The sequence below is a fragment of the Salvelinus alpinus genome, chromosome 10 (genome assembly GCF_045679555.1).
Source record: "Salvelinus alpinus chromosome 10, SLU_Salpinus.1, whole genome shotgun sequence".
Classification (NCBI taxonomy): Eukaryota; Metazoa; Chordata; class Actinopteri; order Salmoniformes; family Salmonidae; genus Salvelinus; species Salvelinus alpinus.
Window position 1 is genome coordinate 54,314,982 of NC_092095.1, and position 12,463 is coordinate 54,327,444.

Here is a 12,463-nt window from a genome sequence, read left to right on the forward strand (position 1 = left end):
TTAAGAACGTTGGGTGATAAAGGATGATGTGGATGATTTCGAGACCTTTAGAATGACCTGTGAACAAGACGACTAAGCAAAAAGATCTAGGGTCCCCTCTTTTGGTTCTATACTGTTATTACACCGTCAAACATTCATGCATCGTCGAAATCGGTGGTTACGTCGCCACTGGTAAAAGGTGTATAAGGGCACAAGCTGTTAACCAACCAAGTACACAAAACACCTTCTTTCACGTTTAATTCCACCATGGCATATTTAAGACGACACACAATACAAAAGCTGACATAAGGTCAAAACTCGGGCCTTATACATGTGTTTGTAGATTTTTTTGGAGTAAAAACTGTTATTTCATATGTTACAGTACTGAACAGACATAATAGTTATAAAAAATACATTTTTAAATCTTGGATGACAAGCTACAAAAAATCATTGACAACCATAAAGCAATGTGGGGTATCAAATAATTTTCAAAGAGCATGGATCTATGGCATACTTGACTCCAAACACATTGGCATTCAGAATGGTGCTTAGAAACTGTTGAAAGCGCTTTTTATAGAAGTAAAGATGGGACGCGTTTTCGACAAGTACTGTCATTTTGTCGGACACTGCAAAGACATGTAAAAATGTGTGAATCCTTGTAAATAATTCCAATGTCTGTCACACTTCAAATTCCTCTGACATGCGGACGGATTGAAACAAACATAACCACCCAAACTACCATTTAGAAAGTGTGCAATATTTGCCAGCAAATATCCACAAAACTGGGAAATGATTGGAGACTACTAATGTATTTGGGAGCAAAAAGCAACAGGTAAGTTATAGAGGCAGACAGTGCATGTAATGACAAAAGCAAGAGACTTGTTTATTTTGTTGTTGAAAAGGAGGAATCAAAAAAGCTTTGTCAATTCCCAGAGTCCAGTAGAGTAAGTGCAAATATCTAGTAAAATCCCATATCAATCAGATAAATACAGTGAGAGGTAAAGCAATGAACCTGTCAGGCCAGCAATGAACTTGTCTTTTTAATCTGCTTCCAAAAATACTCCTATGCAGCCATAACCTTGACATCAACCACCTAATGGAATGAGGGAGATCATTGGAATGAATTATGTTGATATGAGCTTGTACCATAAGCCATGCTGTAGCAACCATGGTGAAGTGAAATCCAAAAGCTAAAAAAACAATGTTAACTATGGAATGAGAGAAAGCAGATGAGACTTTATAGACGCCCAAAAAACATTTGATGACAAGAGAGTAAAGGAATTTTGGCACGTGGCACATTACTGTACTGATCGCAATAATAGTTTTCTTTTAGAACCCAACTTGGTTCAGTAAAGCTTTGACAGACGTTATCTTGTTAAAACCACACAACACAAACATTTAGACAGCCTGTCATTTCCTTTGTTTTAGCTAGGTCGACATAGAATACATTAGAATGCTTATATACAAACTGTTGCAAAAACTATACTGTGGGCTCTGTTACTTGGTGACTGACATTGAATAAAACTCTGTTCATACAAACTCGTACGATACTTACCGGGATATATTATCAGCAAGTAAATACTTTCTGAATATTTAGCAGCGATCACTAATATACAGTGGGGAGAACAAGTATTTGATACACTGCCAATTTTGCAGGTTTTCCTACTTACAAAGCATGTAGAGGTCTGTAATTTTTATCATAGGTACACTTCAACTGTGAGAGACGGAATCTAAAACAAAAATCCAGAAAATTACATTGTATGATTTTTAAGTAATTCATTTGCATTTTATTGCATGACGTAAGTATTTGATCACCTACCAACCAGTAAGAATTCCGGCTCTCACAGACCTGTTAGTTTTTCTTTAAGAAGCCCTCCTGTTCTCCACTCATTACCTGTATTAACTGCACCTGTTTGAACTCGTTACCAGTATAAAAGACACCTGTCCACACACTCAATCAAACAGACTCCAACCTCTCCACAATGGCCATGACCAGAGAGCTGTGTAAGGACATCAGGGATAGAATTGTAGACCTGCACAAGGCTGGGATGGGCTACAGGACAATAGGCAAGCAGCTTGGTGAGAAGGCAACAACTGTTGGCGCAATTATTAGAAAATGGAAGAAGTTCAAGATGACGGTCAATCACCCTCGGTCTGGGGCTCCATGCAAGATCTCACCTCGTGGGGCATCAATGATCATGAGGAAGGTGAGGGATCAGCCCAGAACTACACGGCAGGACCTGGTCAATGACCTGAAGAGAGCTGGGACCACAGTCTCAAAGAAAACCATTAGTAACACACTACGCCGTCATGGATTAAAATCCTGCAGCGCACGCAAGGTGCCCCTGCTCAAGCCAGCGCATGTCCAGGCCCGTCTGAAGTTTGCCAATGACCATCTGGATGATCCAGAGGAGGAATGGGAGAAGGTCATGTGGTCTGATGAGACAAAAATAGAGCTTTTTGGTCTAAACTCCACTCACCGTGTTTGGAGGAAGAAGAAGGATGAGTACAACCCCAAGAACACCATCCCAACCGTGAAGCATGGAGGTGGAAACATCATTCTTTGGGGATGCTTTTCTGCAAAGGGGACAGGACGACTGCACTGTATTGAGGAGAGGATGGATGGGGTCATGTATCGCGAGATCTTGGCCAACAACCTCCTTCCCTCAGTAAGAGCATTGAAGATGGGTCATGGCTGGGTCTTCCAGCATGACAACGACCCAAAACACACAGCCAGGGCAACTAAGGAGTGGCTCCGTAAGAAGCATCTCAAGGTCCTGGAGTGGCCTAGCCAGTCTCCAGACCTGAACCCAATAGAAAATCTTTGGAGGGAGCTGAAAGTCCGTATTGCCCAGCGACAGCCCCGAAACCTGAAGGATCTGGAGATGATCTGTAGGGAGGAGTGGGCCAAAATCCCTGCTGCAGTGTGTGCAAACCTAGTCAAGAACTACAGGAAACGTATGATCTCTGTAATTGCAAACAAAGGTTTCTCTACCAAATATTAAGTTCTGCTTTTCTGATGTATCAAATACTTATGTCATGCAATAAAATGCAAATTAATTACTTAAAAATCATACAATGTGATTTTCTGGATTTTTGTTTTAGATTCCGTCTCTCATAGTTGAAGTGTACCTATGATAAAAATTACAGACCTCTACATGCTTTGTAAGTAGGAAAACCTGCAAAATCGGCAGTGTATCAAATACTTGTTCTCCCCACTGTATGTGATGACTTCAGTAAATATATAAGGGTAGGATTGGTCATGTAAATTGACTGTAGCTTATCAATTGTTGTCATAAACGTTAAACCTTCCTGTCTTCAAAAGTCACCTCTACATATTACATTCAGCTCAATTTAAACTGGGGCCTTATCGAAATGTGGACATGCAGTAATAACTGTGAATCAAATTGATCAACTTGACGTTTGAGGTATGTCTTGCTGACAGTTAATTTTGATCCTCTCAAACAGCTCAGAGAAAGTATTTAATAACAAGCAAAGGGGTCCCCAGGATACAACATCAATCACGGATCAATACATAGCAAACAGGAAACACTAGTGACTCCGTACCACTTCCGTAGTATAGGCAGCAGCTGCACATGTAAACAACCCCGTGGCGTCCATGTTTGGGGGGAAGGACGGAGGGGAGGGATGGCTAGCACTACCCCACGGTCCGATGGTCCAGCTTACACCAGTGTCTCTGGGAGTGTGTCTGCGTTTTCCGAGGACAAGAGTTGCCAGATCTGCCATCTGTCCCTCTGCCAGTCCTGCCACTCCTGGCTCATGGGTACCATGCTGTACGTGGTGGGGGAGGCTGAGTTCTGTGGCACCGTTGGCCTCCCACCCTGCAGGGGGTGCTGGTGAAGGGGTGCTGCGGGGGAGGGAGAGACAGGCTGGGCTGGTTTAGAGGCAGCAGGGGAGAGCCTGGAGGACGAGCCGCTGTACGGGGGAGGGGGAGGACGCCCTGAGAGGGCGGGACCCGAGTGGGCAGAGTTAGGGCTGGGGATAGCCTGGTGTCCAATGCCCTGGGGGAGGTCCTCTGCGCTGCTGGCTGCTGATTGGCTGTCTGGGTGCGGGTGGGGTGGGGTCAAAGGGTTGAGGCTCAGCAGGAGGCGCGGCCGTCCCGCCTCGCCATGAGGGCTGCTGCAGACCCGTGTCACAGGGGGGTGGGGCCTGCACTCGGCCACGCCCAGCGAGGTCTGTGTCCGTCGTACCACCTGCCTGGCATCGCCTTGGAGACAGTCAAGTCCTTCCTGGGAGCTGCGTGAGCTGCCCTCTGACATGTTGCTATGGGAACCTGGAGATACAAATGTCAATGGGAAAAGTCCGAAAATGAAGATAAGTAAAAGTCCAAAAATGTGATTGTTACATTTCAACAGCTTACCTGCATATGGCTGGTCCTTCAGCCCTGGTTTCAGAGTGGAATGCCAGGCTCCCCAGATATTAGCATGCTCCTCTGACATAATGAACATGACCGTGTTTAGGGACCATCATACTCATCATCATCACCATTATCAAGATTATAATCATCATCCTCACCATTATCAAGATTATAATCATCATCATCACCTCCACCACAATCATCGTCTTAATTATCACCACCACCACCACGATCATATCAACCACAGCTAAGTAAAACTGGACAGTAGCCCTCTTACCTTTTGAGACCCAGGGATTGGACCCATGGGGGTCCCGTGTCCGTCCTGCCACCTGCCTCACCAGGGTGTACTGTTCTGGGACATGAAAGAGCCTCTCTGACCCTGGGCTGGTCCCTTCCCCCAGGTGCTCAGACAGGATGGGGGAGTTGTTGTCATAGGGGGACAGCTCTCCACTGGAGACCTTGTTGGAGTCACTGGATGAGCGCCTCTCGCTCAGGGAGAAAGGATCCTCCGATCGCAACACGTCTGGACTCCTGGGGAGTGGAGGGAGGGATGGATAAGGGAGAGAAAAGGATGGGTAGAGAGAATAAAAAGATATTGCCATAGATAATGGGTTCTTCCCTTTCGCTCAACAGACGTGAACACCAGGCTAAGCGACTACTTTCCATGAGTACTCAAAATGTGTGACTGTGATATGTGCCATGGAACCAATGTACTCACTGTGATGCCTTTCTCCTGAGCAGATAGTCTACCACATCAGGATCAGTCTCCAGTAAACTCATTAGGATCTCATTCTGCAGGTCCGGTGGAACCTACACACAGATAACCACAGACATAACCAAACATGTACAAAAAACGGTTTATGTATGTAATGGCATATGATCGAGCACTAGGGAGTGCTATTGACCAAGACAACCTCATGGTGAAAGTGAGTCTAACTTTTTCCATCTTCACGTTTAGTGATCACGAGCCAATCAATACATGAACACATAGTATAACATTGAATACTATTAAATACCAGTCTATTGATCCATGTTTAGCAGGGTAGGGCAACTGGTGGCCCACGGGCTACACCCTTTTGTAGGTTCGGGGACCAATTTCACACCAAAAAACAAACAAAAATAATTTTTGGGGGGAGGGAAGAAATTTGGTTGTGCATCAGCAGTCACTCAATTAGCCCATGTCAGCATTTATTTTGTTTTTTTAGATTGGTAAGTCAGTCTAGCGGCCAGATATCTAAACTTATCGTAAGTATGGTTGAAATACTAACCGGGTTAGTGCCCATTGATGATCAGTTATCATATTAAAAACTGCAAACATTTCCCTCCATCCTATGGAAAAATATGTAGAATTGCAGGAAATTAGCTGTAAAACTGCACATTTTTCTCTCCGCCCCATGGCAAAATGATTAGAATTACATGAAATGAGTTATAAAATTGCTAAATCTTCTCTACGCTCCATGGCAAAATGTGCAGAATTGCAGGAAATGAACTTGAAAAAAAAGAATTACTCCGACCCACGAGCCACTGCGGCCCCTCATAATGAGTTCCGATTTTTTTGTTGCCCCCATCAAAGTTTCCCATTCCTGATGTATAGTGTCTGGGCAATGGGCAATAAAATACAAGGGTAATAAAAGAAGTGATTTGGCAATGAAGCACGACAGTCCAAACACATCCAACTAAAGAGCTACAAACATCTTTATTGGGGTACGTCAGGACCTTCAGCAAACAACTCAGCCCAGTTGAAAAACACGAGGGATAACATTTCAGAACCTAACAAGACCTCTTTCCAGCGTCCCGCCACTACCCTGAATTCCACGATCTGAGCGGAGGGGAAAACAACCTCTGCAAAGTTCAACGAATACAACTTCTGTTCAGGGAAATGGCGGGGGTGGTGTCGGAACAATCAGTGCAAGGGATTGGCCCATAAGTCTCTCTGGCACCGTCTCAGAAGCCTGTGATCTGTAGTGGTTCGGAACTGGGCCCTAAGGCCTTTAATCAGGTCCAGGATCAGCTCTAATAGCACTAACAAAGACCAACAGAGCTTTGTTTTCATTCTATAAGACAGAGCCATTGTCTGGTAAAGCCTGGAGATTCTCTAACTTAAACACAGGCTCTGTCCCATATGGCACAATATTCCCTATGAGCCCTGGTCAAAGGTAGTGCACTATATAGGGTACAGGGTGCCCTTTGGGATGCAGATATATTGTGGCACTGCGAGGGAGGGAGGGAGGGAGGGAGGGAGGGAGGGAGGGAGGGATGTGTGATGGGGAGAAAGAGGACAGGCAGAGGTAATGGGAATTGAATGGATGTATATGGACCCAGGACATAGAGAGTTCATCAAATGTGTCAGTGCTAAGCCCATGTATTTGACATGGTAACTACATAAACAGATTGAGTTTACACAATGTAGGTTATGTAGTTGTTACAAATTCTCTACAACTGAGTCACCTCACCTGTGTATACTGTATACAATGAACTCACAAGGGAGTCTTACTTACTGGCCAATCTAAAGTGATAATTAATTGTAGCTTGTTTGCTGGCTATTACGAATACATTACTGTAAAAAAAAAAAACAGTACCTGCCTGTCCAATTACCATACAAGTGCAAGGTTGTATTATAAAGAGGGACTAAACAGGAGAGTGGGTAGGATATCAACACACACACACCCACACATACACACACACACACACACACACACACATAGTATCTTTATTCAAACACACACATATGTGCGCAGGCACGCACACACAAGGAACCCCCCACACACCATGAAGAGGGAGTGGAAGGTTGCGATCATCCTCTGGAGAACAGCGATGACAGCGGTGCTCTCCTCCGCGCGAGCCGAACTCTGCACACTGAACTCCTTGTCTGAACTCTTCTGCTTGTGAAGGAGGTTGGGACCAAAGATGGTGGCCAGGTTCAGAGAGGTCATCTTGTTCCCCGTCACCTGGAGGAGATGAGGACATAGGAATAACAATAATGCCAGCTGCTTATCAAACCATTTATATCTAAACCACTGACAGTACAGGGAGTGCATTCAGTTTTAGTGTGTCCTGTAGGTGATTCCTGCATACAGTAGCATGGAATCACATACAGCAACACTAGACTAGGCAAACAAGTGCAATTGATTGTCATTAACAAAGAGACACACCATGGAAAACAGTTCCTTTTTCATTATACTTTCCGATTGAAAAAAAATATTTGACCAGATATAGCAATATATTGACCTCATAGAATACCATATTAACCTCATAGACTACTATATTGACCTCATAGACTACTATATTGACCTCATAGAATACCATATTGATCTCATAGACTACTATATTGACCTCATAGACTACTATATTGACCTCATAGAATACTATATTGACCTCATAGAATACTATATTGACCTCATAGAATACTATATTGACCTCATAGAATACTATATTGACCTCATAGAATACTATATTGAGTTTCCTTTTATTTTCATTGAGTGCTTCAGGAAAAGAATTAGCTAAACAGATTGGACAACTACCATGAAGAACAAGAGACCAAATCAGTCACTGTGCGTCAGAGGGACACAATGACATGACAATGTTTTGATTGCGCGTTCCTGAGAGCTTGTGCCCCTAGTCTCAGTGCGTGTCAGGGAGGGAGGAAGCTATACTGTTGAAACGGCAGCCTGACGCCGGTTACACACCTATCCAATCCTCTCAGATCTAGTTTCTAGGGAGATCTAGGGGGTAGGGGCTTGTGGTTGTTTTGGGAATCACGGGGAGCGGTGGGGGTAACGGAGGGGGTCTTCGCCTCACCTCCTGTCCGTCTTTGTCCTGGCTGTCGTGGGCGTGGTTGGCCACGGTAGAGAGGAACTGCAGGAGTTGGTGCAGGGTGTCACTGTTACAGGCTGGCAGCAGGTAAACCAGGAGCTGGGTGGCACTCCGCTGCTCCTCACAGTCCAGCACTACAGAGGAACAGGACAGGGATCAGGGGTTAGAGGTTAGAGGTTAGGGTGTCGCTGTTACAGGCTGGCAGCAGGTAAACCAGGAGCTGGGTGGCACTCCGCTGCTCCTCACAGTCCAGCACTACAGAGGAACAGGACAGGGGTCAGGGGTTAGATGTCAGGGGTTAAGAGTGAGGATTCGGTCTAAATCATTATAAATATGTCACACTCTCACATACATACACATAGCCAAATATACATGCATAGACATACATGTAGACAACGACAATCACATACACAACATTTGGCACAATGTGTGCACTCTGGTAGGCTAGAGCCCAACATTTACAGAGCATACAGCATGTCTGTGTGTCATTGACTCAAGTATACACTCTTAAGTGTGGGTTTAGTGCAATCTGAGGGTGTGTCCTACTGAAAGAGGCCAACCAAGGTGATTGGGCCTAGGAAAAAGAGTGAGTCTACCTATGCACACACAGAGAGTAGTATTCATAAGTAGTGAAGTTGATGTTTCCTCACACATGGTGTTTATGAAGGCAGTGTAGAGCTCCTTGGTGAGGAGAGGGTCAGGCATGTCTCTGAGGAACTCTTTGAGCAGCGCGGCCACGTCATGGACACTGTGCTCCTCATCCAACTGGACGTCCACTCCCCGGTCAAACTCCTCCCTCAGCTAAGAGACAGAGTAAAACAGAACATGAGATATACTGTGTAGTCCACATAGTTTACTGCTTATAGCGACTACAGTTAGAAAGGGAACTCAGAGAAACACTCAAACATATTCACATAAATACATTCCACACACATTACGGGGACACGCAGATACACAGATATACACAGGTATGCACACACCAGGTGTGACCTTGGTGGTGAAAACATTCTCACAGGTAGTCCTGGTCCAACCGGTTCTGTTCCCATACTGTATCAACCTGCTACCTCCACAATCTGACCCCTAGCATTACTCAGGATTGAAATGGGTCCACTTAGTCCAGTAAGATAAGCATTATAACCAAGTATTGTATTTGATTAAGCATTATAGCGAAGTTTGATTATAGCTTGTGTTTTATATATTTTTTTAAACTTTGTTACAGATCTAAATGTTGGCGGGAAGTAGCCTCCTAATATAGGTCCTTCCTGAAGTGAGAGATGGTTGAGATTTAAGTAACTTTGAAAATACGATCTCTAAGTGATGTCGATGATCTAGTCTGTAAACTGTCTCACGTGGTGACATTTTGATTCAACGCGCTGATAGCATTGTATTCCCTCAGACGGTGAGATGTTGAAAATAAAAAGAAATTCCCCATCATAGAACGGAAACAACACCATTTAAGACCGAGACTGAAACTGGCTGGCACCGGTGCTTGTTTTTGCTGACTTGAATGAAAGATTGAGATCTGCCATTGTGAGCGTTGCATATGAGCTACGCAAACAGAGAACACGAGAAGTCCAAACTCGGAGAACACAACTCAGAAAACACTCAAATCTCCTTTAAACAAAGACATTGTCCAAAAACAACACTAAAACGAATGGAGTTTTCTGTCACAATAACCAAAAGCAAATGTTCAACTGACATAAAAAAAAGGAGGGAAAAAAATTAATAGCGAGCAAAAAAAGACTACAGAGTGAAACCACACTAGGACGATATAGGCAGAACATACCTGTCCATGTAATCTGATTCATTATGATATAAAAGGCTAATCTGATCCCAGATCAGCACTGGGATGGAAATTGAATACAGGCCCTGGGATGGAAATGAATGCTAAAAGCCCTGCTTGAATTACAAATATGGTATTAAGGCTCGACTGCGTCCCTTTGTAGAGCAGGGCCACGACTACAGAGGAGCCTGGCTCTTCAGCCGGGGACAAGTTAATTCGCTCTGCTTCCTTTAATAACATACGCTGAACTAATGCTAAGTGGGTGTGTATTCTCCGAAGCGGCGGCAATATCAAAACCAAAGCATGAATATATGAATATATTTATATGAATATAAATATATTCTGTCAATATATCTGAATTTGAATAGCTTCTATCTATATCACAGTATGCAGACATATAATGTAATTAGCATGGGCCCCATATAGTCAACCAGAACAGTCAATTAATAAAATGTGTAGTTCATGACAATCGATGCTTCAACTAAGTTAACAATACAAGATCACCTACTAATTAGATTAATTAAGTTATAAGGTGTCGCCGACCACTCACAGTGAGCTGAAACAACAGCTTTGTGCAGCAATGTGTGAGAAGTATCAAAGAGTGCCTCTCCCAGATTCTCACCTGCCTCACTCTCTTCTTGGAGCTCCCCACTCGGAATATCCCCACCGTCTGAAGACCTGTCGGAAGAAACAGCGGAGGACATAAGTGAGCATCATCCTCCACTGGCTAAAGAGACACTCAAGCCGAATGATCGCAGATGGAAGAGACGTGAAGACGTAGCCGCCATAAGCCTCCTTTCAACACGGACATCATGAACCATCAAACCTACACCAGTGCTACTGTGGCCCATTCACGCCTTAGAGAACTTTAGCTCCTAATGCTCAGTCCAGCATGTGAGGATTTATAGGGGGGGGGGGGGTGAGCCCAGGGGTCGACGTTGAGAAGGATTGCAAAGTCGGTTCACTGAGTGTCAGGAATGAATGGCCAGACACTGCTGCCTTGTTTCTACATCATCTTGGTTGGGCGGTGCAGGGAGGGGTAAAGATGTGGGGCTGGTTGGGCAGTGCAGGGCGGGGTAAAGATGTGGGGCTGGTTGGGCAGTGCAGGGCGGGGTAAAGATGTGGGGCTGGTTGGGCAGTGCAGGGCGGGGTAAAGATGTGGGGCTGGTTGGGCAGTGCAGGGCGGGGTAAAGATGTGGGGCTGGTTGGGCAGTGCAGGGCAGGGTAAAGATGTGGGGCTGGTTGGGCAGTGCAGGGCGGGGTAAAGATGTGGGGCTGGTTGGGCAGTGCAGGGCGGGGTAAAGATGTGGGGCTGGTTGGGCAGTGCAGGGCGGGGTAAAGATGTGGGGCTGGTTGGGCAGTGCAGGGCGGGGTAAAGATGTGGGTCTGGTTGGGCAGTGCAGGGCGGGGTAAAGATGTGGGGCTGGTTGGGCAGTGCAGGGCGGGGTAAAGATGTGGGGCTGGTTGGGCAGTGCAGGGCGGGGTAAAGATGTGGGGCTGGTTGGGCAGTGCAGGGCGGGGTAAAGATGTGGGGCTGGTTGGGCAGTGCAGGGCAGGGTAAAGATGTGGGGCTGGTTGGGCAGTGCAGGGCAGGGTAAAGATGTGGGGCTGGTTGGGCAGTGCAGGGAAGGGTAAAGATGTGGGGCTGGTTGGGCAGTGCAGGGCGGGGTAAAGATGTGGGGCTGGTTGGGCAGTGCAGGGCAGGGTAAAGATGTGGGGCTGGTTGGGCAGTGCAGGGCAGGGTAAAGATGTGGGGCTGGTTGGGCAGGGCAGGGTAAAGATGTGGGGCTGGTTGGGCAGGGCGGGGTAAAGATGTGGGGCTGGTTGGGCAGGGCGGGGTAAAGATGTGGGGCTGGTTGGGCAGTGCAGGGCGGGGTAAAGATGTGGGGCTGGTTGGGCAGTGCAGGGCGGGGTAAAGATGTGGGGCTGGTTGGGCAGGGCGGGGTAAAGATGTGAGGCTGGTTGGGCAGGGCGGGGTAAAGATGTGGGGCTGGTTGGGCAGTGCAGGGCGGGGTAAAGATGTGGGGCTGGTTGGGCAGTGCAGGGCGGGGTAAAGATGTGGGGCTGGTTGGGCAGTGCAGGGCAGGGTAAAGATGTGGGGCTGGTTGGGCAGTGCAGGGAAGGGTAAAGATGTGGGGCTGGTTGGGCAGTGCAGGGCGGGGTAAAGATGTGGGGCTGGTTGGGCAGTGCAGGGAAGGGTAAAGATGTGGGGCTGGTTGGGCAGTGCAGGGAAGGGTAAAGATGTGGGGCTGGTTGGGCAGTGCAGGGCGGGGTAAAGATGTGGGGCTGGTTGGGCAGTGCAGGGCAGGGTAAAGATGTGGGGCTGGTTGGGCAGGGCGGGGTAAAGATGTGGGGCTGGTTGGGCAGGGCGGGGTAAAGATGTGGGGCTGGTTGGGCAGTGCAGGGCGGGGTAAAGATGTGGGGCTGGTTGGGCAGTGCAGGGCGGGGTAAAGATGTGGGGCTGGTTGTGCAGTGCAGGGCGGGGTAAAGATGTGGGGCTGGTTGGGCAG

General features: G+C 46.6%; 1 protein-coding gene across 3 annotated transcripts in view; it reads right to left on the bottom strand.

The window, feature by feature from the left end:
* Positions 1-3,108: 3,108 nt before the first annotated feature.
* The window catches only part of LOC139532252 (rho GTPase-activating protein 6-like), a 95,976-nt gene continuing 86,621 nt past the window's right edge, over positions 3,109-12,463 (bottom strand). Inside the window, exons 6-13 of one of the 3 annotated variants that reach the window (XM_071329634.1) lie at positions 10,576-10,631; positions 8,821-8,971; positions 8,156-8,304; positions 7,126-7,305; positions 5,076-5,167; positions 4,635-4,888; positions 4,361-4,432; positions 3,109-4,273 (exon numbers count right to left, since the gene is read on the bottom strand). In XM_071329634.1, the coding sequence (XP_071185735.1) occupies positions 3,663-4,273; positions 4,361-4,432; positions 4,635-4,888; positions 5,076-5,167; positions 7,126-7,305; positions 8,156-8,304; positions 8,821-8,971; positions 10,576-10,631 (1,565 nt within the window). In that variant the 3' untranslated portion in view covers positions 3,109-3,662. The remainder of the gene's footprint in view (positions 4,274-4,360; positions 4,433-4,634; positions 4,889-5,075; positions 5,168-7,125; positions 7,306-8,155; positions 8,305-8,820; positions 8,972-10,575; positions 10,632-12,463) is intronic. The other 2 variants (XM_071329636.1, XM_071329635.1) reach the window with 2 other exon arrangements.